Source organism: Carya illinoinensis, chromosome 9 (genome assembly GCF_018687715.1).
Source record: "Carya illinoinensis cultivar Pawnee chromosome 9, C.illinoinensisPawnee_v1, whole genome shotgun sequence".
NCBI classification, from domain to species: domain Eukaryota; kingdom Viridiplantae; phylum Streptophyta; class Magnoliopsida; order Fagales; family Juglandaceae; genus Carya; species Carya illinoinensis.
In genome coordinates this window covers 41034241-41058412 of record NC_056760.1, presented here as the reverse complement: position 1 = coordinate 41058412, position 24172 = coordinate 41034241, and the positions used below count along the sequence as shown (strand labels likewise).

At 35.8% G+C, this 24172-nt stretch overlaps 3 protein-coding genes across 5 annotated transcripts; all 3 read right to left on the bottom strand.

Moving 5' to 3' along the window:
* Positions 1–1515: 1515 nt before the first annotated feature.
* On the bottom strand, positions 1516–10279 carry LOC122277791 (mitogen-activated protein kinase-binding protein 1). 3 transcript variants are annotated; one of them, XM_043087944.1, is made up of 20 exons: positions 10078–10277; positions 9612–9830; positions 9111–9219; positions 8631–8996; positions 8494–8549; positions 7721–7967; positions 7580–7635; positions 7142–7391; positions 6841–7004; positions 6592–6728; positions 6427–6522; positions 5915–6053; positions 5657–5743; positions 5417–5578; positions 4347–4703; positions 4002–4186; positions 3797–3915; positions 3262–3503; positions 2456–2656; positions 1516–2134 (listed from the first exon to the last, which is right to left on the bottom strand). In XM_043087944.1, exons 1-20 carry the CDS (start codon positions 10120–10122, stop codon positions 1694–1696), a joined length of 3678 nt encoding a protein of 1225 aa, XP_042943878.1. In that variant the 5' UTR covers positions 10123–10277; the 3' UTR covers positions 1516–1693. The 3 variants fall into 3 exon arrangements, with proteins under 3 accessions (XP_042943878.1, XP_042943879.1, XP_042943880.1); XM_043087945.1 differs by having other exon boundaries at positions 8494–8525; XM_043087946.1 differs by having other exon boundaries at positions 1881–2134; positions 2442–2656; positions 10078–10279.
* Positions 10280–10674: 395 nt separating this feature from the next.
* Positions 10675–13443, bottom strand: LOC122277108. The gene is made up of 7 exons (XM_043086988.1): positions 13201–13443; positions 12878–13017; positions 12165–12222; positions 11746–12075; positions 11413–11634; positions 11130–11352; positions 10675–11039 (listed from the first exon to the last, which is right to left on the bottom strand). Exons 1-7 carry the CDS (start codon positions 13441–13443, stop codon positions 10675–10677), a joined length of 1581 nt encoding a protein of 526 aa, XP_042942922.1.
* An 8-nt stretch (positions 13444–13451) lies between these two features.
* On the bottom strand, positions 13452–14090 carry LOC122277107. The gene has a single exon (XM_043086987.1). It carries the CDS (start codon positions 14088–14090, stop codon positions 13452–13454), a length of 639 nt encoding a protein of 212 aa, XP_042942921.1.
* Positions 14091–24172: the final 10082 nt, after the last annotated feature.

Below are 24172 nucleotides of genomic sequence, written 5' to 3'. Positions count from 1 at the left end.
TTAGATAAACAACAACATGACCATCGTTTAAAATTCATGAGACATATAATATTATCAAATTTAAGAAAAAAAACTATATTCTTTTTAAATAATATTGTGTTCGATCGCTTATTGATACACTAAACAGACCACTCATATAGAATTTTGTTGGATCTTATATTAAGTAATGGGTAATGCTACATATAGTTCTAAGATACACAAGTCCCATATATTCCTTTTAAAAAAAATAAGATTTATTATTAAAAGAATAATTTTTTCACGCAAATCGATCTCATATTTTAAGTAATTAATGAGTTTACACATTATTATAAGTAGCAAAACTCTTTTATATTTACTGTGGTAATAACATTTTGTCAAAATTTGAGTAGTGGCTATTCAAATTAGGGCCTTAATTGGACTCCACGTTCCCTATGAGCTGCCTGTGTGTGCAAAGTGGGCATAATTAGATTAATTGTGTGGAATATATACGGCCACACATGGGGTAGGTTTATCATGGGCCACTGGTAGCAGTCCTAAAATTCCTGATCATGGTAAAACCTATCATAGGCTTTTGTAAAACTGCATGATTATTCAAGCAGAGTGAAGGAATCCCAAGAAAGATCAGTTTGGAGGTGGGCATTTATTTTACTAAAGCAACTAGACAAAAGGCAAAACAAGAGGTTAATTCTAGCTAGGCATACATACCTTCCTAGGGATTTTCTAATATTCCAAACAGATATTTGGTGGAGCTCAGCTGTGTTTATCCTAAGCGTACAGAGTGCTTGCTTCATTATTCACTGGCATGCCTTGAAACCTACCAATAAAAAAGGGAGGTTTCTGTATATTTTTAATGTTAGAATTGCATCAAAATCATCAGTAGCAATGGGTTTTTAAAGGTGAAGGGATAGGGAAAAGAAAAGATGGTCATTGCTTTTTTTTTTTTTCCCCTTCTTTTCTATTTTTTTTAAGCTAAAGTGCAGAGAGTGAAGATGAAACGAGAAGGGGGAAAAAAGTGTTCACACGAGAAAGATCTAAATTTTTATTTTTTCTTTCTGGGAAATTCTTTTAGGCATGGATCCCGGCCTGTTGATTTCTGTGCAACTTGACCTCCTTTTTCCCTCCACTTTCTTTATTGGCCGGCGTGCTGTAAGTAAGTCTCATATTTTTGGTCTGGAAGTGATAAAAGATCATGGCTATTGGCTAGTCATTCGTTTTGAGAGCAATGCTACTGAACTTTGAATCGTTGATTTTAATCACTTCAATGAAAAATAATTTAAAATGTAATACATCAAGCGACTGAATAAATCAAAAACTTTCAGGCTGAACATGGGCTGTGTCGAGGTTCTTACTTCTTAAATGTAGCTGCGATTAGGTTACTCTTCCTGACCGATAATTACGACCCAAAAAGCAGAAAACAACAAAAACTGGTCTATAATCTCGCGACCATATAGAGGCTTCTTTCTTTCTTTCTTTCTTTCATGTGTCCAATGATTTTATATTTTTCATAATTCATTTGAAATAAATATCTCTCAAGAATGACCACCTTGCTAATATCATTCATTCATTCACATTAATAATTCAATGCATTTTCATCCCAGCTTCGCTGAGAAGCATGGAAGCAAGGCAATTCCATGGTGATTATTTACAAGACTGGAGGATGGCTGGTTATGTTGAGATGCACTATGCACTACTTTGTGAGGAAAACAGATTTTAGTTAGCTGAGGTTTTCCTTGATCAGCCTTTCGTGAGAGACCTCCTGAAAACCCAATCTGCTTCCACAAGAATCATTATTCCTAGATTGCATCAATATGGCGAGTGAATTGACTTTCCCTGCAATTGATTGAAGTAGTTCGGCTGCCTCATCATATAACTTAGCCCTCCTTTCTCCTGAGAACTCTTCACTAGAACCCAGAATTCCCAATGTCGAAAATAAATCGACTGTGTTCTCGGCTGCAGCATTCAAACCGAGTAATGCTTCCTTGCACGCAAGTATTCTTTTATCGACCTCACTTTCTATGGGTGCACATTTCTTCTGGTCTCTGACTTCTGTCAATTTGAAGTTTTTTGAACTTCCCATGACAGGGCCTTCAGCCAATTCACTCTCTGTGGAGGTGAAACTTGGACTCGGCATGCGTTGGACTGAGTTCTTCTTGTCCTGCAGTTGTCACCATACCAGCACCATTAACATACGACGAACCAAAGTTGTCATTTTTCAATATAACAGTGCTTTCAGAAAATAATATGGATGACCATGATATTTTAAAAAACAAATTGAGTTTATTGAGATAGATTTTAAATTACACTCTGCTACCTACTGATTAACAAGATAGTGTTCACCAAACAGACCATCTCAATTGACAACTTTTGAGATGCTTCACATGGTTTAAAATATTATACTAAACGAAATCTTACCAGACCATAACATGACCTTTGGTAAGTCTGTATTTCAGTAATAGACAGACCTCATTACACCTACCATTTTCTGTTCTTCCAAGGCATGGAATGATCCATCTTCAAATGTGACATGCATGGCAGCTTCTTCCTGGCAGTTTAAGGTTTTGCCAGCCAATTCTAGAACTGGAGTGTCAAAAAGTTGAGCGTGGTCTCCAAGATAATCCCGATGCACAACATATTTCGTGGAGTACCTTCTCCTAGCTGATGATTTTCTTATCTCTGTCTGTGTAAAGATAAACACTAAACATCAGTATAATACTCCCAAAGCTTCATATCAAAATTACTCAAGAGTCAACTTAACGACTTTCCCTTTTCCTGGGCCATCCAAGACTGTCCTGAGCTGTCTTCTGTAAAATTTCATTCATTCTTTCTTTTATAAGGTATCATTTTTATACTCCTGTGACTACAAGTTTTCCGGGATAAAATTCCTGTGGATAACTGGTTACTCACGTCCAATACACTTCAGAAGTATATAAAAAGAAAAATATTCTAAAGACTAATCTGTCATCTTAACCAAACTCCTTTGTCTTGACTACTTATTTTCAGAGTTGAGTTATAAGCTGGTGCCAACAATTTAGAAGTTTAGAAGTGTTGTGTCGAATGTTTACCAGAACTGGATGCAAAACTCTACCTTAATAAGAAATTGATTAAAAAAAAAAAACTGTAAAAGTTTCTCTGAAATTCATAAGAAATGGCTTAAGACGATATATTGCTTCAAAGATTCAGGACCACTGCCCTCCCCCCACCCCATTCCCATCACTAATAATAATAAAGAAAATTAAAGACAAGTCAGACTTATCAGCTAACATTGCATGCAAGATTACCAACCTTGTGTGTTGTTGATAAACTGCCAAAGTGTTGTCTGAACAGATCACTTTCTTCAGATTCCATGTCGCAGATTTTAACATCCATATTTACTTGCAATTCACTTCCAGTTTTAATTGAATGCAAATTCTCTGCCGCATCACGGGCAACTACCTCATGGCAATTAGTAGTATTATGTGTGCCAAGTTGACCACCATTCTTTAAAAAGCATTGACCGTTACCAGCTTCCTCATCCGCATTTTTTCCTGCAAAAATGTCATCATTTGAAGAGCAAAAACAGAACCATTTGTGACTCAGATTATTGTCAATATTATATCTATCTACGTTCTTGTATTCAATTTTCTGAATCTGACTAGACACTTGGCATCCAAAACTGGGGATTTAGTTCCCTTTCAGTTAGTTAAAATTGCCATTGCGTGAGAAACTGCCATGTGAACATAATAAAATAACTAAATAATATTAAATTCAACAGGAATAAATGTAAGGGTTCGGCCACACTAAAGTATTATATCATGTGAACATGAGGGTTCAGCCTTACTCAAATCTGATGAAGATAGTGTCATATTTGTGTCCATTAAGGTCCGCATCTCAGGTGAATTAAGCAGATCCAGACACACCGTATAAATGGAGCGCCAACGCTTGTCCATGGAAAATATGCTGAAATTCAATTGCAATATCGTGAGTGTGACAATTAGCTGTGATTCCTGACAATAGAAGAAAGATATAGTCAATTGCATGCTGACCTAGGAGTTTCTTGAGGTATTGGAGAACTTTCACTTTTGTTAGTGTTGGGAGAACTTTTGGACAAACTACTGATGCATGACTCACAGCCTCCCATATTGTGATCAGATAAAATTTGAGCTTCAGGGGACATGGAAGCATATCCATGGCCATCACCAACTGGAGAGAAATATTTCTGGTCTAATTTCTAGCATAGTCAGAGGGAAGCATGGCAGAGAAGGAATAAAATCAGAACCAAATTACAATAACCTGCTAGAGGATCAACTACACAAATATGAATCAAAGAACAGAAGTTTGGTGGTTCCATGAAATCAGAATATTGATGACAAAATTGGGCATGCATATACCTGGGATAAAGTGAACTTAAGATCACTAGAGACAATATCAGAGATTTTTACTTTGGCCTGTGCCCATCTTGGAAGTCTAGAAATACTAAATTTAAATGTCGAGGTCTCTCGATGTCCCCCACTTTGACAAGGGATTTTTTTTCCTGTCTGGTTGGAGTTCCCCGGCAACAACACATCTACAGCATTGATTCTGCATTGCTCGTCCTTCTCTTCATAAACAAATATTTGACTAAAATCTACTGACTGAGCCAAACTTGATGGAGACAATGAACCTAAATTTTCCTTCATTTTCTGCAGCATTCTAGAAGACAAAGGAGCAGGCACTTTCCATACAAATATACAACCATCACCACCTACCTGAACACATCAATAAAATTACAAGTGCATATATGGTGGGAAAAAATTAAAGGCTAATGCCAATCAGCTGCTTCACATTTGAAATGTGAAAATTTTTAACACTTCATTATGATCTCAAATGTAACTAAGAAATTTCTTTAAAAAGTGCACAAAAAGAGGGGCAGCACAACCCTAATACATGGGATGCGTACAAGATATACAAATCTAGAATCTAAAATATCAATAAACTCCCACAAATTTGAGTAAGAAATAACTTGTGACCGCTGTTCAATCATTGAGAGAATGCAACAACAAAAACCTCAATTTCAGCATGGATAATATACCCCCTCAACATATTAAGTTAGTTCTTCTCTCTAAGTACAGATACATAAGGGAGCTACCTTCCAGAATTTGACACCATAATGTGTTTGAAAATGCTCCTTTCAACGTGCCAATAAATCAAACACCAGTTTGAGCATAACCCACAAACCCCAAACAGGCCAAACACCAATGAACACACTTGAACAATTAAATACAAGAATTGTAAGACTAGTTTGCATGGGAGGTGAAGTTTCCTACCCCCTTCATGTACTAATTACAAAGAGTATGCAGCCAGGCCAGGGATACTTTTGAGCGAACTAAGAAGTACAAAGTCTTCACATAGCATTAGCATAGAATGCATCCATCCACATGCTCATGTTATAAGAATCAGATTAAACATAGCAGAAACTCACAGATATTATATGCTTGCAGTCAGGTAAGAAGATGACACCAGTTATAACTTCACCATGTCCCATGGCTTGAGCAACCATCTCTCCGCTGATAAAGTCATATACAGAGATGGACTTGTTAGAGTAGGAGCAAACCAGATAGCTGCCGCTTGGGTCCATAGTAACCTGCAAACATTAGTAGCAGCTCCCATTAAGAGGACATGAGGATGGTCTGATGCTTTGCTGACCAAGAAGATATCTCACCTTAATCGGCTCTCCAAAATCTTTATCATGCCTGAATGATCTAATTAGCTTCCCAGCAGCAATGTCAAATGTGTTTATCTTCTTATCCTACAAGTGAAAGTACTAAATCATCAGTTCCATATACTGGAGTTCAAAGAGCGGGGAATCTGCAGTGATACCATGAGGCCAATGAACCAAGTTGAAACTTTATTCACATGACCTACAAGGGACCATTTCTAATTCAATCAGCATATTATAAAATTTATACTTGATATTTACCTGCCCAACTGTAACAACAGTCTCCGCTGCTGGATCTACAGCCATGTCATACACAGTTCCATAAGATGCCATTAGATGATGATGACGCGAAATCATATGACCACTATCCGTTGTAGCGACATCACGAAACACCAAAGACCTGTATGACCACGATCAGCTGTATGGCTAAAATCTACTAGCTGGGCCATGATGTCATACACAATTACAAGTAATAAAGCTTCATTAAAAAGTGCAAAAGGCTTGAAAAAGTTAATATTTTCAAGCCTTTTGCACTTTTTAATGAAGCTTTATTAAAAAGTGCAAAAGGCTTGAAAATAGCACTTTTTGATATTTTATAATCATTGGCAAAACATGCAACAAAAAAGATACATTGTAAATGTCGTGCAAAACTCAGATACAATTTGAAAAAAAAAAAAAAAAAGAATAAATTTCAGGCACTTTCTTATAACCATTTCACTTTAAGGCTCCAAAGGTTCCATAATGTATATGAAAACAGAACTTGTAGGACATACCTATCAGCACTGCAACTGAGAATCTTACAGCAAGCAATCTTAACAGAAGTCACAGCAGCTGAATGATCATCAATACTCTCAATAAGATCAAAATTCCTGACATAAAGATAAGCCTATTAATGCAACCCAACAAACTAGAAATGGCTAAAAGTTGTGCAGTCAAACCTTTTGACGTCATAAAGATGGATCATTCGATCCCGGCCCCCTGACGCAAGGAAGGACTGGCTATCCATGACTTCTTCAGAAACTTTTTTGCTTGAGAGGCTAAAGCTCAATGAGAGGATCTCTGCGTCATGAGCACCCTGCCAGAATTTGAAATAAAGCATAATCTTTGTCTTCAAGTTACATTTTTTTTTTTTTTTTTTTTTTTTTGGCAAAAACATTTCAAAATGGAATCTAGGTGCCTGGTTTTACCTGAAAACAGGTATATTCAGAAGTTTGTAGGTTATAGATATGAAGGTTTCCTTCACAATCACCAGCACTGAGAAACTTGCCATCTGAACTAATTGCCAAAGACCGAAATTCTTGAGTGCCAACTCCTGCCTCCACAGAATCACGTTCGAAAATCCCAGCACTTACTGGATATGTCAAGTGACAATCAGAAAAATATAAGGTTCAGATACTGTACAAATTATTAAAACTGCACAAGAACTTAAAAGTAACCAAACATCATTTTGCAAATGTAAGTAAAGGGCCTCACGAGCATGACAGTTACCTAAATGTGTTGTACGCACAGGTCCAAAATCAAGAGAATGATGGTTTGCAGCATCTTCTGATGGATCAAGTTGCAAAACAAGATCCCATAACCTTATAGTGCCATCTGCCGAGCAAGTAGCAAAAGAAACTCCACCAGAACAACCTCTTGCCACGCACGCAAGAGATGGATCATGCATGTTTTCACAACAGAGATTCTTGATATCCCATATGCATGCAGAATGTGAAACTAGCACACAACAACGGGTTGCCTAAAAAGTTGCATAAAGGTTTAGTAGCAGTGGGCGTGATCTATTTATAAGCTCCAAAAAATAACTCAGGCTAAACTGGAGAATCAAAAATCCATATGAAATATAAAGAAGGAAAAAATAATCAATGTGGTCTTTGGAGAACGAATGAAAATAAATGGAACATTAGAGTAAATCTTATAATAAATCACCTGATTCACATCATGAATGTCCCATATATAGAGACTATGGTCTTCGTAAACAACAACTGGTCCAGCATTAAGATAGAAAGATTAAGGTGCAAGTTCAGGCGAAATCCCATGATCAAGATATTTTAATGCTTTTATGCTCACCAAGCTTATCTGAGGTTGAAAACTGACAAGCAATTGCATCTGGAAGAGCAGGAGAAATTTGAACACTCTTTTCAGCAGATTTAGAACAGCAAACAACATCAATTTCTCCTAGGCTTTTTTTGGACTTTGAATATATAACACTTCCTTCATATTTGAGAGTTTCACTGGCTAAGAGTTGTACTATTCCATCACTGCATGCACAAGCAACTAGCTTGTTTGATGCAGATACAGAAAAACCTTTTCGGACCTGAAAAATATGTTTTGAAAGTTTTGGGAAAGTTAGAGAGGATCAAGTAGTTTCGATAACAATTAATGAGATTTTTCTAACAAGTGCAGTACAAACAGTCCTGGTGATTCTACAAAAGCAACCAACAACACTCTTATGGTTGTCACTTTAGCCTTGTTGGATGCCACATTTGTGGAGGTGTCTGTATCAAAACAAAGTTTCATTTCCCAGTTTAACAAAGCTCTGCCAACCCTTTCTAATATACTTCCAAAGACTCACACCATAGGCCCCCCCAGCCTACTTAGAACACCAACAGGGAAAATATAATTCTATCTCTCTGTGAATTTAGAACAATTTCCAACAGGGAACTTCCTGTGTCCGTATGAACCAGCTAAGTATATATCATGTTTCTAGGCACACCAAGTTCCTATAAATCAGCTAAGTAGATAGCATGTTTCTAGGCATCCCGAGTTCATATAACCTATTATTCTGAAACAAAAAATCAGCACCCTGGGTTCTATCATGAAAAAATTACAGTCAAGCATACCTTTAAATCGAATGATTTTCTCAAAGAGAATCCTGAATGTACAAGGCACAGAACACCTGTAAACAGTGAGAAAGGAATAGACTCGTGAATCATTCCAAAATACTTGAATGCAGGGGGACTATAAGATGAAATTCAACCTGTTTCGGTCAGTGCATAGATAGGAAAAAGGTCGCTAGCCTGTTCACCATTTACAAAACTACCACCACTCCAGAAACGGGATGTAACAGATACGAATGAGCTTCCTTTCTGAGGTCCAAGGTCAACAGGCTTTCCATGGATTGCCAGTGATCCTGTCCCTGCATTTAGACGAGTCCTTGGAGATGATCCAACTGTCCAGAACTTCAAATGCTTCTTCCCAGCAGTGACAATGAATTTTGCATCTCTTGAGAAGTTAACAGAAGAGACCGCAGAACAAGATGAATTTGCTTTAAGCTTAGTAACCAAAGTTCCACTCCGCCAATCCCAAAGGTATATGTATCCCCCAACAGACACAAGATGTTTTCCTACGAAAAGTATTCCAGACAGAAAAAATGAAAAGTAAAAGTAAAATATAAATAAAAATAGCATTTAATATTATAACAAAAAAAACCAAGCATAGATTGATTGATTCTACTAACCATCAGGTGAGAAAGCAATGCATGCAACCCCATAGAGATGACCTTTTAATTCAGATACAAAAGCCTGAGACGTGCAGTCCCACACTAGAACGGCAGGTTGAGGCCCTGACTGGAGAACCATATTAGATGATGCACGTACAGAACATAATAGAAGTAAGTCATATGCAATTCCCAAATCTGTTCCACATCAATAAGCAGATAAACAAGCAAACATTTTTTTAGCCAACAGAATGATTGATTAAGTATCCATTTGTTTCAATTCAGATCGAATTCCTGAAAACTTGACATTGATGTACTCAATGTTCTTGCATCTCAAATTTGTAACAGGCTCTGAAATTATTCAGTGGTCCCATCAGATACATCCCTAAGTCCATACGTTAGAAGCCCCAAGAAATATACCGACAAACCATATGGGATTGAACAATTATCTTCTAATTTGCAGTAACCACTTCAATAGCTATCACTTTTCTGAAAAAACGGACATTGAATTTCAAAGTGTACCTCTCCAGCTGCGACAAAACGCCCATCCGTTGACATTGCAACACAGCTCAAAGGCTTGGGCAATCGATGAGACACCATGAGGTGAGACTGAGTGCCTGAACCCACATTGTAAACCACCACGACACAACCAGCCATGTAGGCAAAATTCGCGGACGAAATGTTCGAAGCCAATCCATTTCCATTTTTCGTCGTCAACCCTATAATCTCGTCCAAAACTAGCTGCAGAAATTGAATAAAAAAATAAAATAAAATAGGAACAACCGTGCAGAATAGCAATTTAGTTAGGCCCTGGTTAAACATAATGTTCAGTAGCAGAGAGAAAAGAAAACGCAAGGAAGCCTTCTGGAAAATGTCATGCTAATGTGTTTTTTATTTTCTGGCCGGTATTCTCGGAAAACAAACGGAGGGGGTTAGGGTTTATAGGTGATGGATATAATAAATGAATGAAGAAATGATGTATGTATACCTTTGATGATTTATCATGTTTCTTGAGCTTGCGAAGCGTTTTCATAGTGAGTGGAGAAAGCCCTAATTACAAATTAGAGAGACAGGAATAAGAGAGAGCTTCGACTGAAACGAGGGAGTTTGAACTTCAGAGTTTGAAGTAGTTCAGTTCTCTTGGCCGTTACATGGATTCAGATCTCAGAGAGGCGGTAATTCGTGCAAAATGAAAATTGGAATTGGGACCCACTACTTCCCAACAAAAATAAATAAATAAATAAAACTTGGGAACCACCGGTGGGTCTGAAATTTCAATGGGGTGTGTACGGAACATTAATAATCGGTGGACCAACTTAAGTGAAGACGTACACGTTGTTTTAATAAGTCTTAATTTTTACTATCTCATCATTATTTTATAATATGATATTAGATAATAAATTTATAAATAAAATATAATAAATAATATGTAATCATCTAATATCACATTATAAAATAATAAAAAGATTATTTTTTTGAAACAAAGATCCTCAATTTTATTTATGAATTCAAGCTCTTACATCTCTTTTCAATATCTAAACTATGAGTAATGCAGTCTAATACCTTTTCTAACCAAATTTTTTCTTCATCTAAACTTAAAGCAAATTTTGCCCAAATTATGTGCAACTTTGTTCATTTCTCTATAATCAAATTGTAAACTCCACTCTTTCCTATCACTCAAAACATCCCTAATGTCATCAACTAAGGGACCTATGATAGACAAATTTTCTTCTTCACTCTGCACAGCTGCTATAACTCCTTTAGCATTTCCTTCAAATATTACTTTCTGCACATTCAGATCACTGCACACCTTCAAAGCCTTCCAAAGAGCATAGCATTCTGCCACTTCTGCTAATTGAACATTAAACTTTTTGTCACATGCTGCAAGCAATGCCTCTCCATTAACATCTCTCATGATCACCCCCATTCCCATTTTCCCCCTTTTGATATCTATGGAAGCATCCCAATTCACATTTACATAGTCTTATGTAGGCCTAATCCAAACTCTATTATGAACTGGCCTAGTCTTTCATTAAACACCTGCATTTTTCCTTCTGTTTGCTTGTTTATATTCCTCCAGTACCTCTATAGCTGATAAGAGCAGTCTTTTTGGACATGAGAGTCTGTTCTCAAACACGAATGTATTTCTTCTTAGCCAAACGTTCCTCATCTGTATAGCTACAACTTCTAGTTTTTCTCTGTCAAAACCATCCATCAATTTTTCCCATAATGCCATAAAGTCCCCTTCAGCCCTTCGCCATTTCTGCAGTTAACTCAATCTGTTAGCCCAAATATCATTTGCTGCTTTACATTCCCATAGTACATGCATCACTAACTCCTCTTCTCTATGACATATAGGACAGATGGGATCCTTCACTATCTTTTTTTGGTACAGTTTTTTCTTTGTAGCTAGTAATTCATTAGCTGCCTTCCACAAGAATGCCTTCACCATGTTTGGCACTTCAAGCTCCCATATTTTCTTCCATATATGATCAACCTGTTTCTCCATTAAAGATTTCCCTCTACTCCTTCTTATTTTATCCATCTGCAGGTAATAAGCACTTCTCACAGAAAAAACCCATTTCTTGGATGGCCCCCATACTACCTTATCTTTAATCCTACCTTTACTTAGTGGAATGCTCAAAATCTACTTTGCCTCTTCATCATGAAAAATAGCTTGAATCCTTTCTTCATTTCGCTCTCCCTTGTTTTCTCCCGTTAACTCATCAACTGTTGTATCTGCCCTCAGTACTGATACTAGTGACTGAACTGAAAAAGAAGTAGGTGTATTCAACCACTTATGACCCCATATTAGAATCTTCTTGCCATCACCAACCCTCCACCCCATTCCCTCCTTAATCAAATCACGAGCATTACAAATGCTTTTCCATATCAGAGAAGGTTTAGAGCCCAATTTTCCTTCCAATAAGCTGGATTGTTTGGAATACTTCTCTCTATAGACAGCTGAGGCCAGAGAGTTAGGAGACTGAATGAACCTCCACCCTTGTTAAGCTAACAAAACTAGATTGAAACAATTCAGGTCCCTAAAACCCAGTCCACCCTTCCCTTTCTGACCAGCCATCCTTTCTCACTTCCTCCACTGAATTCCCCCTTCCTTCTGGTACTTACCCCACTAAAATTTTGAGAACATATTGTTGATCTCATTACACAGTTTCAGGGGTATTTTGAAAACACTCATTGTATATGTGGGCAAGGCCTGCAAAACAGCTTTTATCAGAACTTCCTTACCTGCTTGAGATAAAAAGTTGTTTTTCCAGCTAGTGATCTTGTGCCAAATCTTCTCTTTCAATATTCTAAATGTATTGAACTTTGATCTTCCCACAACTGTAGGAAGGCCAAGGTATCTCTCATAACTTCCACATGCTACTGATCCACTTGCTTTCAAAATTCTGCTCTTAGTAACTAAAGAGGTATTAGTACTGAAGAAAATAGAAGTTTTATCCTTGTTAAGGAATTGACCTGAGGCCTTTTAATATGTCTTCAATATCTCTTGCAACTTATACCACTCCTCAATAGTAGCTCTACCAAACAATATGCAGTCATATGCAAACAACAGGTGATTTATGGAAAGACCTCCTCTTGCCACTTGAAATCCTTTAATTATCCCCCTCATTTCTGACTGGTTTAGCAAACAACTTAGCCCCTCTGCACATAGTATAAAAAGGTAGGGTGACAAATGGTCACCCTGCCTTAAACCTCTTGAAGGTTTAATAATTTGCCCCAGCTTCCCATTGACCAGTACAGAATAGGTTATTGAAGTTACACACCTCATTATCAAAGCAATCAATTTCTCACAAAAGCCAAGTTTCTTCATAACAGCCTCCAAGAATAGCCATTCAATATGATCATAGGCTTTAGACATGTCCAATTCTACTGCCACACTCCCTTCTTTACCTCTCTTTCTGGTCTTCATGGAGTGAATCATCTCATATGCTATCATAATATTATCTTAAATAAGCCTCCCTGGTAGAAAAGCACACTGAGTTGGGGTAATGATCTCAGACAATATTTGCTTAAATCTGTTTATAATAGTTTTAGAAATTAGTTTGTACAAAACATTGTACAAACTAATTGGCCTGAAATCCCTCACATGTTTAGGCTCTTTCAGCTTAGGAATAAGGGCAATAAACGTGTAATTCAACTTAGGAAGCCAAGAGTTACCATTGAGAGTAGATAGCACAGCAACACACACCTCATCTGCTACTTGATTCCAATGACTTTGGTAGAAGCAAGCACCAAAGCCATCAGGACCAAGGGACTTCAAAGGAACCATTTGTCTCAAAGCCTCCTCAACTTCTGCTATAGAGAAATTCTTTAATAACCTGTCATTCATGTCTTGAGTCACCTTTGGCTCCATGCCACTAAACAGCCTTCTAAGTCTTCCCTGGATGGCTCAGTAGACCTGAACAACTCCTCAAAATAATAGCCAGAAGCTCTTTCAATTTCCCCACTTCCACTCACCATTCTATTTTGCTCATTTATGACTTGCTTAATAGTATGTCTCTTCCTTCTTTGGTTTGTACAAGCATGAAAATACTTTGTATTTTTGTCTCCATGCTTGTACCAATTAAACTTTGCTCTCTGTCTCCACCTTAAATCCTTTTTTTCCAATAGCAAGCTTATTTCTTCCTGCACTTTTCTGATCTTAGCAACATTTTGTTTGCACTCAAACTGCTGCAATTGTTTTAACCTTGCTATAAGTACTCCTAGTTCCCTTTCTCCCCCTCTCTTATTTTTTCTACTCCATTGCTGTAAAGCTATCTTACTTTTGATCAACAAATTTTCCACTTTCTCCAAGGGGTTCCTTCTACCTTCTTCCTTAGTCCAAGCTCTCTTAACCACCTCTGAACAATCTTCCTCTAAATCCCAGCTTGTTTCATATTTGAATCTCTGTTTCCTCACCCATCTCCTCATTTCTCCTTGCAAGACATGAATCACTAATGGCTTGTGATCTGAAGTTCTAGCAGGTAGTACTTCCATCTAAACATCATTATACACCTCTAACCATTTTGTGTTTGCAACAGCTCTATCCAATCTCTCCCGAGTGAAAGTCTCATCTTCATGCATATTGCTCCAGGTAAATTTCTCACCCTTCCATCCTAAATCATGCAAGCTCCTTCTTGATAGAACCTCTCATAAGTCCTCCATTTGCTTTTCAGGCCTTGCTCTCCCTCCCTCTTTTTCATCATTAGTTACTATTTCATTGAAGTCCCCTGCAATGCACCATCCCACCATGCCTTTTGGTTCCATAGAATCTAAAAGATCCCATGATTCCTTTCTTTTTGCCACCTCAAGTTGCCTATAAAAACCAGTGAACATACACTTCTCCTCTGTCCCTTCATCTTGAATCCATGCATTAATATGCCTCTAAGAATAGGTCTCTATTTCTATATTAACTTTGTCATTCCATAGGAGTAACAATCCACCCCCTTTCCTCATTGGATCCACTGTGAAACAGCCTTCAAACCTGAGCCTCCTTTTCAAACTGTCAAACTTCACTCTACAACTTTTAGTCTCCATAAGAAAAATAACATTGGGTTTATTAATCTCTGCTAGGTTGCAAAGATCTTGAACTGTCCAAGAGTTTCCTAACCCTCGGCAGTTCCAACTTAAGATTTTCATAATGTATGGCAGGGCTGGTTTCCAGCCTCCGTCACAACCTTTGTAACTTCATGTATCACCTTCCCTTCCTCACTTCTTGCTTTTTTTCCTTTTTCTTTTTTTGTTCCCCCTCTTTCTCTTCATAACTTCTTTTATTACCACTTAGATCTTTACTCTCTTCCTCTACTCTCAACCCCTTTCCTCTTGCTCTCCTCTTTCACGACCCTTTCTTGATTTTATTAGCTTCTGATTCCTTCCAATCAACTATCTCAGCCTCTATCACATTCCCCTCCTCGGCATCCTTCAATCTATCCTAACAAACCAGACTCTCTACCACCTCTAACTCCTTCTCTTTAGCTTTCTCACCTTCCCCTTCTCTTCTCTCTTCACCATGTAGTAAGATAAACCTTTCCCCCTTCCTACCTTCACTTTCTTTTTCTTGTAATTCATTCATTGTTTGTTCATCTGGTTCCCCTCTATCATCAATACAGTTTACTCCTCCTGAATTTCCCATAATCATCTCAATCTTCTCTCCCCCTCCCTCACTCATTTTGTCTGAATGAACTTCACTAGCCTCATTTATGTTTTTTTTTTTTAAATTCTTCACTCTCCCTCCTTGATTAGCCCTCATCCACACTTCAAACTGACCCTCCCCTTCATTAGTTTTTTCTTGTATTTTGCACCCAGCCTCACCATGCATTATGCATCCACACTCAAAACATATCTTAGGTAACTTCTCGTAACTAAAAGGGATCCAAATCCTCTCCCCTTTCACCTCTATAGCTCTTCCCCTCAGTAGAGGCTCCATGATCTTCATCTGAATTTGAACTCTCATGAATGGTCCCTATCCACTTCCATCTTCTAACGTGTCCAACTTCTCTACTAACCCCACTGTTCCTCCTATTTATTCTCCTCTAGTTTTATTCATGCAAGCCAAAGGTAAGTTATGCATCCTTACCCAAAGACTTTCAAATTCAAAAACCATCCGATGAGGGGAGTAAAACTATCAAATCTCTTCATAGCTAAAAGTTGATTATCAAATAGCCACAGTCTCCCCCCACCCCCCCCCCCCTCCCCCCCAAAATACCCTCTCCTTGTCTGCATGAGTCTCAAACACAATGACAAAGGTATCTTGACTTACCTCAAGGAATTTTGCTGCCTTGCTAATCCTCCACACTTTTGCCATTGTTGATCCCAGTACCTCCTTGCGAATTTGTCGTGTCGAGCAAACTTTTCTTACTACACTCCTATCTTCCTTATACCTCAGTACATCATCTTCTTCATCCTCAAAAATGATCTAAGCTTCCTCTTCTGTCAGCTTGAACTTCTTCCATTTTTCCTCCAGATCATTCATCTTATTCCGTTCTACTTCCTAGTACTCACCACCTTCCACGGCTGTCAACTACCACTACTCTGACTTTTTTTATTCCCTCAACCGAATATTCTCTCTTTTTGCACTTTTCTGTTATAACCGCCTCTGACACTCGTGCCCTTTACGCACACTCACACGCCTTCACCTCATTTTCTCAGAGAGAAAAAAAAGAGAGAAGACTTCATAGACAAACAGATGGTTTACTTTGTTACGCTATGATAAAATGATTATAAGATTAGAATAGTGAGTAACATTACTTTTTTAATAAATAATATCTATAGTTATAAAACACTTATTTTTTTAAAAAAAGAATAAGAAAAAATGTGTTTTATATTTTTTAAATAATGGATCACACTATATTTATAAAAAAATGTATAATATTTACCAAACTAGTCGTATCTATCGTATTCGATTTAAAATGACAAAATTAAGGTAATGCATTTTAAAATGTCTAGGGAGTTATACAAATTATTTCTTTAAAATAAATATTCAAAACCTATTAGGTCAAAATGAAATAAAATGAGTCCGTTTTCAACTCCAGGCATAAATATATAAATATATATATATATATATATATATATATATAAAACAAAAAAACACACCAATCACAATGCTCAACTAATTGATTTTTTCACTAATATACACTTAGAGCACAACCATGATTTGCATGGTCCGACGGCGACGACAGCTTCTAAGAAGCACAATCTCAGCAAGATTTTAACCAAAAATAAAGCATAGATTAAAAAAAAAAATGTTCATAGAGGGATTCTTTTAGGTATGTACACAAGTTTGGTTAATATATTTGACTTGAAGGGTCGCCCTTGCCTCTCCACCTACTTTCATAAGGGTGAGGTAACATTTTCCTCAATGATTAGGCTACATTTGGATGTTAAATTAATCTCAAATAATTTATAAATAATAATAAAAAAATAATAAATAGTAATAAAGTGGTTTAATTACATAGCAAACATAGCCTAAAGCTAATCTTTGGGTACTAAACCGGAAGCATTACGCATATATATAATTTGAGAAATGCTACTGTGTCATCTAATTTATACTTTTCAGTTTATCACATTAATGTGGCATCATCATATGGTGCCAGATGACTTATTTAAAAAATAAAAAATAATATATATATATATATATATATTAAAACAAAGTAGCATCAAAAGTACAAAGAGAAAAGAAAAACGATAGATTACCTACCCCTTTTATACTATTTTGCTTCTTTTAATGGAGTAGGGGGGGGGGAGGAGAAGGCAGATTTGTGAAGGATTAGGTAGTGGGGCTTGATGGAAGTGCAAATCCAGGTCACGTGTTATTTAATATCATAAGAGCAACGATACACGCACAATATAATTTTACAATACATTTTATAATAATGTTATAAGCATAGGACATTTTACAATAATATTATAAGATGAGGATATTTTTGTAAAATGATATTACTTTTACAAAATATTTTATAAAAATATCTCTCATTTAAAATATAATCGTGTAAACTATTGTAAAAAATAAAACAAGTGTGTAAATCATTTTCCATATTAGAATGGTCACCACATTTTAGAAAATTATCTTGTTTAATGTACACAATATTTTTTTTCAAAATCATTGTCATTTAAAGATCCTAACATTTAAGAATTAATAAAAAATAAAAAAAACTCAAAGTTGTGTTCATATATTGTAAATTGTTCAAACCTTTTTTTGCCACTTTTCTTTTATTGGATTTTATTTATTTATTTTATTTCACTTTTCATCTATCCACAACTTTCATTTTTCCACTATTGATTTATTTGGAAAACCTTTGGTCTTCCCCACAACGGTCAAAACTTATCCATCAAATTTAGTTCCTAATTGACACGTGTCTTATTTAACATAATTTTTTTATTATTTTAAAATATGAACACCTAACTTTTAACGTGGTTTATAAAAAAAATAGAAACATATAAGAGATGGAAGAAATTTAAAAGAGTGGTACTAGCAAGCCGTCTAGTTTTTACTGTTGAGCGTGGTGCTAGCATAAATTTATAAATATTTTTTTATCAATTTTTTTTAAGTATTTTTTAATATTTTTAATAATTACAAAATTTAAAATATATATAAATTCACTAATAATTATTTTTTTAATTATTAAATAAAAATAAATAAAATTAAAAAAATTTAAATACTAGAGTAGTAACTTTTAAAGGACTAAATAACATTTTCCAATTTAGAATTTCAGTCTTATTTTTTGTGTTTTTGGGCCTCTCTTAAGAACACGGATTCAAAAAACCCTTTTAGTGAGAGGCGAATCGAAGCCATTTCAATGAGATAAAAATGTCAAGAAAAATTGTAGAATTGCACAAACTGAGCCAAAATTGGGGAAGGTAGGATTTAGGAAACATTGAAATCGTCGAGGAGCACCTTTCCCTTTCCAAAGCAATGAAAATGTCTTGCAGTTGTAAATATGTAAATCGTATAATTACTTTAAAAAAATGAATAAATATGAAATTTATATAAAAAGAAAATTTATTTTATTTTTAAAATAAATTTTATTTTATTTTTAAATAATTATATGATACTTAAATACTTTATAACTATATATAATATAAAATAAAGGATAAAAATAGTTCTTAAATCATGTGTACGTAAATCTGGTGGGAAAATCAGGTCTAGCTGGAACCACAGGTCATATTATAATCCTTGGATAATGATATCATGCTGTTGTCAGATGCAAGCATTTAAATCCATTTTTGGTAATTTAGGCCATGGACTTAGAGCCTTTGTGGCTCTACTCTCTATAATTTTCTATGCCGGTAGTTGGAAGCTTACAATATTATCATATTCTTACCTACCACACTAAGAGGATATTTCTAGCAACATTAGTTTTAAGTCTCTCTTGACCCTCAAGTCTCAACAGTCATGCAGACATTTTCAACCTAGGTGTTCATTTTAAGTTTTATCCGTAAATTTGTGCTCGGTCTCAAAAGGCGTGCTAAAAATTTAAGTTGAAGAGAAAATATAGATATAATTATTTAAATTATATTCTTAATACTGATCAACTTCACATATAGGCCATACTTTTCTCAATTAGTGAATCCAATACTTAGAATGTTTAATTAAAATAAATAAAAAATAGAATTGGAATTAAAATGCAAGACCCTTTGTTTTTTTGGATAAAACATACGACATTCATTAATAATGGACATTATAACTTTGATCTGAAATATGCATTACAAGCCAACTATAACATTAATAGCTCCTTAGTGTACAACTATGACTAACATGATTTAATCCATACTACAAACCTTTACAGACCACAATATGAAAAACAGTACAACTTTATCTAAGATAGAATTAACAAACCTCATACTCTATCTAAAACGGAATAAAAGACATACTCTATGGACAAAAGTCTAAGAAACTATATGTGTGGTTTTTTTCTAAAACAAAAAAAAAAAAAAATAACAGAAAATAAAGATACATAGAAAAAATAAATTACATGTTGAAAAGACATATATATGCATTTTCAACCTTGGAAGAAAAAAATTATAAACAAAGTGATGATAGCGTGTGAGAGCCACGCGCCACCCTAGGAGTATGGCAATTAGTCAAGTCTGAAATAACTAGTGGCCCTGGACCTTAAAAAACCAGATGTGGCGGGAGAAGAGCACCCTTAGCGGTAGTGCATGGATTACATGCGCCCATGTTAGACTACTCGTGACCACACACGCAACGTTGTTTGGAAAAATTCTTCGCCTATCTGAAGGATCGGCGCCTTGAAAAACTTGCAATAGAGCGCGTAGTAGTTGCCGGACACCGGAGAGGGGCAAATTGGCATTCCGCCATACTTAGAGCACTAGCAATGGTTTATGTATCTTCATCTTTAAAATCACATCTTTTGAAGATTGATTTTGAAGATGAAGAAAAATTCCTACATTGGATTATGTATTTTTTGACCAAATAATAAAAAAATATTATTATAATTTTTTTTCTCCTAAAATCTGAATATTCAGCTCCACGGCACTCGGCAGCACCATTCAAACCCACGGTAGCTCCACGGCAGCTCCACAGCAGCACCATTCAGCTCCTCGGCAGCTCCACAGCAACAACCACCAGTACATAACCAGAAAAAACCCAAATCAGAAAAAAAATCCTCCAACCCACATCTAGAGGCATGTAAATTTGAGAGAAAAAACCCAAATCAGAGCCTCAATAAATTGCACCGAGAGAAAACCGTGAAGAGCAGGGCCGTGAGCGAGAGAAGAGGCCGCCGTTGATGAAGAAACCACCAGAAAATTGTGGGCGTCCAAGAGAGAAAACAGAGCAGCGAGAGACAGAGGGGTGAAATGGGTGCGAAGAGAAGAAGAGAGAGCTGTTCGGATGGAGAGAGAAGAAGAGAAGAAGAGAGAGCCGTTCGGGGATGGAGAGCGTTCGGCGATGGAGAGCCGAAAGAGCGTTCGGGCCTTCGGCGATGGAGAGAGAAGAGAAAAGAGAATGAGGGAGATGGAGGCGTTCGGGGATGGAGAAAGAAGAGGAGAAGAGAGAGAGAGAGCAGAGAAAAAGAAATAAAAGAGAGAGCCGTTCGGGATGTTGAGAGAGAAAATAATAAAAATATTGTTTGAAGAATGAAAAAGTGTTCTTCATGTTTGAATAAAGACTGTAGCTAGTTATTTATAATTTTAGAGATGAATAAACCAATGTGAATGATTTTAAGCACATATTCTTCAAATTTAAAAATAAAAATGAAGATGAAGAAGTCATTGCTGATGCTCTTAGTCCTGAAAAAAAAAAAATGGATGTGGGATAAAAGATGGAGGAGGGGGCTGCGCAGATTTTGATTTGGTGGTGGTTTATAGAGAGAATGAAGAGTCTCTCTCTCTAAACTGGGGCCGGCTACACTAGAATTCATTTTTTAAGACTTTTGCTTTGATATCATGTAAAATTATAACTTATCTCAAAAATTTAAAAATATATAAATTTAATTATTTGTATTATCTTATTAATAGTCAAATCATTGAAAATGAAATTCAATCTTATAAGACTACAATTTATTGCCCTCTAAAATGTACATTTTTTTTAATTTCTCAAGTGAATTCCTTTGAATTAGAACTTTAAACAAGTGATGTAATCATGATGAGTAGTTGCAGGAAAAGTGAAAATGATAGTCTAGTCTCTATAAATGCAAATCGTGTTCAACGCAGCACCACCCGTTAATCTCTCCAACCAACCTGACCATAACATCGGATCATATATATAAATATATGTGTGTGTGTTTATGTACATGTATGTATGTGTATATATATATATATATATATGCGCGTGTATGTATGTGTTCGTAAGACGTTCACATGATCAATTTCTAACTATTTAAATAGATAATCATTTAAATTGTGTAACATTAAATGTAACAATAAATAATCGTTTATTGGATGGCCCTAAATTAAAATGAGGCATTTTTTTTTCTTATTTTCAGTATTATATTAAACGTTAACTTTTTTCGCTTTCTAAATTTCAAGATGCAAAATTACTTAACAAATAACAACCGTGGTTGATAATATATGAGTTAATAATTTCTGATAAAATATGAGTGTACGTATGAGGTAACATAATTTGAGAAATAATTTAAATATAAAAGAATTATATAAAAATAAACTCATAAAATGATGTGACTTACCGTAATACGTTAGATTGTAAAGTTACTTTTGCCAAAATTAAATATAATAGATCATATAAAATTACGTCAATTTATAAATTTATTATTAATTCAAGTAAAAAATATAATGTAAGAAAGGAAAAGAGGGATATAAAAATAGACAAAGCAAAAATTAAAGCTGAGTGTATGATTAGCACACGACACAAATAATAGATAAGAGAGTGAATGGTATGAAAAATCAGTTTTTTGTCATTCATATGCTTTTCAAGCCAAGTCAGAACATTAAATTGATCATTTTTCTTTTTCACCTCAAACGTTTATTGTATTTTGCATGTGTGTCTAAATTGCTCTCTCTCTCTAGCTACGCATAACGTCTCAAATGGGTTGGGGGCCTAACCAATGTGCCGACCTTGATATGCATGCATATGGAGTAATGCTACGTAAGTTGTAGAATGTATAACTGACATGTAATCATTTTGAAAAATAGTAAAATTTATTATTAAAAAGTTAATTTTTTTTACATGAATCATATATTTATTTATTTTTTTAAATAATTGTGTGACAATTAAAAAATTAAATTTTTTCTCATGTGAATCATATATTTATTCTTTTTTAAAAAAAAATAATTATGTGACATTTACATATTCTGTAACTGCAAATATCATTTCTCTTTTTATATATGATTATGTTGCTAATGAAACAATTTCTTTTTTTTGAATACATGAAACAACTGTTTTATATAGGGCTGTGCAAATTTCCGAGATTTCCGACTCCGCTCCGAATTCGACTCCGACGGAGTCGGAGTTCTCGGAATTCGGAGTCGGAGTCGGAGTTACTCCGACTCTCATAGTCGGAGTTGGAATCGGAGTCCGGAGGCCTTGTTGACTCCGAACTCCGACTCCGAACTCCGACTATTTATACTTTATATATTATATATTGTATTATGAATATTATGTAGTCAGGTAGCTCAATGGTTGAGGCTCGGTTTTGTTTCTCCGGATCCTGTGTTCGAATCCCCTCATGCACCATTACACATTTTGCAACTATTTTTTTTAGGAAAACCTTAAAGTTTAAACGACGCCATTTTTAATAGGAGAACGTCACCCCTACTTCGATCTCGTCCTCCCAAATTCCCAATCAACCCTCGCTGGAGATCTCGCTTCCGAGCAAAAGCAACGCCAAACACCAGCCGGATGCAAGAAGGAGAGGTCGACGGAAGGAGAGAAAACGACGGAAGGAGAGGTCGACGGAAGGAGAGAAAATGACGTCGTGAGGAAGAGGAAGTGAAGGTAGCGGTCGTCAAGAAGGAGAGGTCGACGGAATCGAAGGATACGACCGGTGATCTTCAAGGGATTTTTGGGACGGTGATCTTCAATGGATTTTTGGGACGGTGATCTTCGGAAGCCATCGGAATTCCGATCGGAGTTCCTAACTCCGAACTCCGATCGGAGTCGAACTCCGACTCCTCGTCGGAGTCGGAATGAACTTCCGGTTCCGACTCCAGTCGGAGTCGGAGGTCGGAAATGGCAATTCCGACTCCGTCGGAGTCGGAGCCCAGGCCTAGTTTTATAGCAAATAAAACATTTCATAATAATTATATATATCTTAATCTTATAATAGAAAATAAGAAAAATAATATTCATTATATTTTAATCTGATGTTAAAGATTGAAATAATAATTAAAAATACGAAATTTACATGATCATCAAGACGTGTATAAAGCTGAATCTCGTCCATCCACAAGTATAGGCACAAGATAACAATCCTTTTCTTTTACCTAAACTTGGATGTAGGCGAAACATTCGTCTCATAGTAACTAAAATTGTAACAGTAAAAATCAACATATCTTATTCAGTTTGCTTAGCCATCGGGAATTTTCAGATAAAAATTTTGAATTTTAAAATAAAATAATAAAATATTATATTTTAATATTATTATTATTATTTTAAAATTTAAAAAAATTTAAAAAAATTAAATTATTTATTATATTTTATATAAAAATTTAAAAAAATTATAATAACGAATAAAAATTTTATATTTAAAATAAAAAATTTAAATGACCAAACATATCTTAAATGTGAAATTCTTATTTTAAAGTTATTTTCGACGGTCAAGACCAGAAATTTAACCGATCGCGTCGCCGCGCGCATCTCTCTCTTACATCAATCTACTGATATTCCCTCAACCGTACGATTTCAAAATAAATCAAATCGAAAATGATCAAATACTGTGCACGTTGCGAAAAGTCGGCAAGGCCTTGGTAGTTGAGAGCTTACTATGACCGGCAATACCAGTAACCCGTATCCCGTAGGGGGAAGGTGAGCATTGGTTCCTCTGGCTCTGTAGTAGCTGCTCTCCTCCCCGTTGTCGTAGGTGGACAAAAGCGACGACAGCACAGCACGTGTTGCCACGTATGATGTTTTTGGTCGTAGACAAACCAACTCATGCCGAACC

Bases quoted from the DNA above. Each gene is read 5' to 3' on its own strand.
- LOC122277791 (XM_043087944.1), bottom strand. From the start codon at position 10,122: ATGAAAACGCTTCGCAAGCTCAAGAAACATGATAAATCATCAAAG. The intron at 8,997-9,110 runs GTTAGTAGAATC...TACTTTTCGTAG, and splicing joins CATTGCTTTCTCACCTGATG to GAAAACATCTTGTGTCTGTT. The intron at 2,135-2,455 runs GTAGGTGTAATG...TGACAACTGCAG, and splicing joins CCTTGGAAGAACAGAAAATG to GACAAGAAGAACTCAGTCCA.
- LOC122277108 (XM_043086988.1), bottom strand. From the start codon at position 13,443: ATGAATGACAGGTTATTAAAGAATTTCTCTATAGCAGAAGTTGAGGAG. The intron at 12,223-12,877 runs GTGTGTAACTTC...TCAAAATTTTAG, and splicing joins TTGATTGCTTTGATAATGAG to TGGGGTAAGTACCAGAAGGA. The intron at 12,076-12,164 runs GTCAGAAAGGGA...AGGTTCATTCAG, and splicing joins GAAGTGAGAAAGGATGGCTG to TCTCCTAACTCTCTGGCCTC.
- LOC122277107 (XM_043086987.1), bottom strand. From the start codon at position 14,090: ATGGAAGTACTACCTGCTAGAACTTCAGATCACAAGCCATTAGTGATT.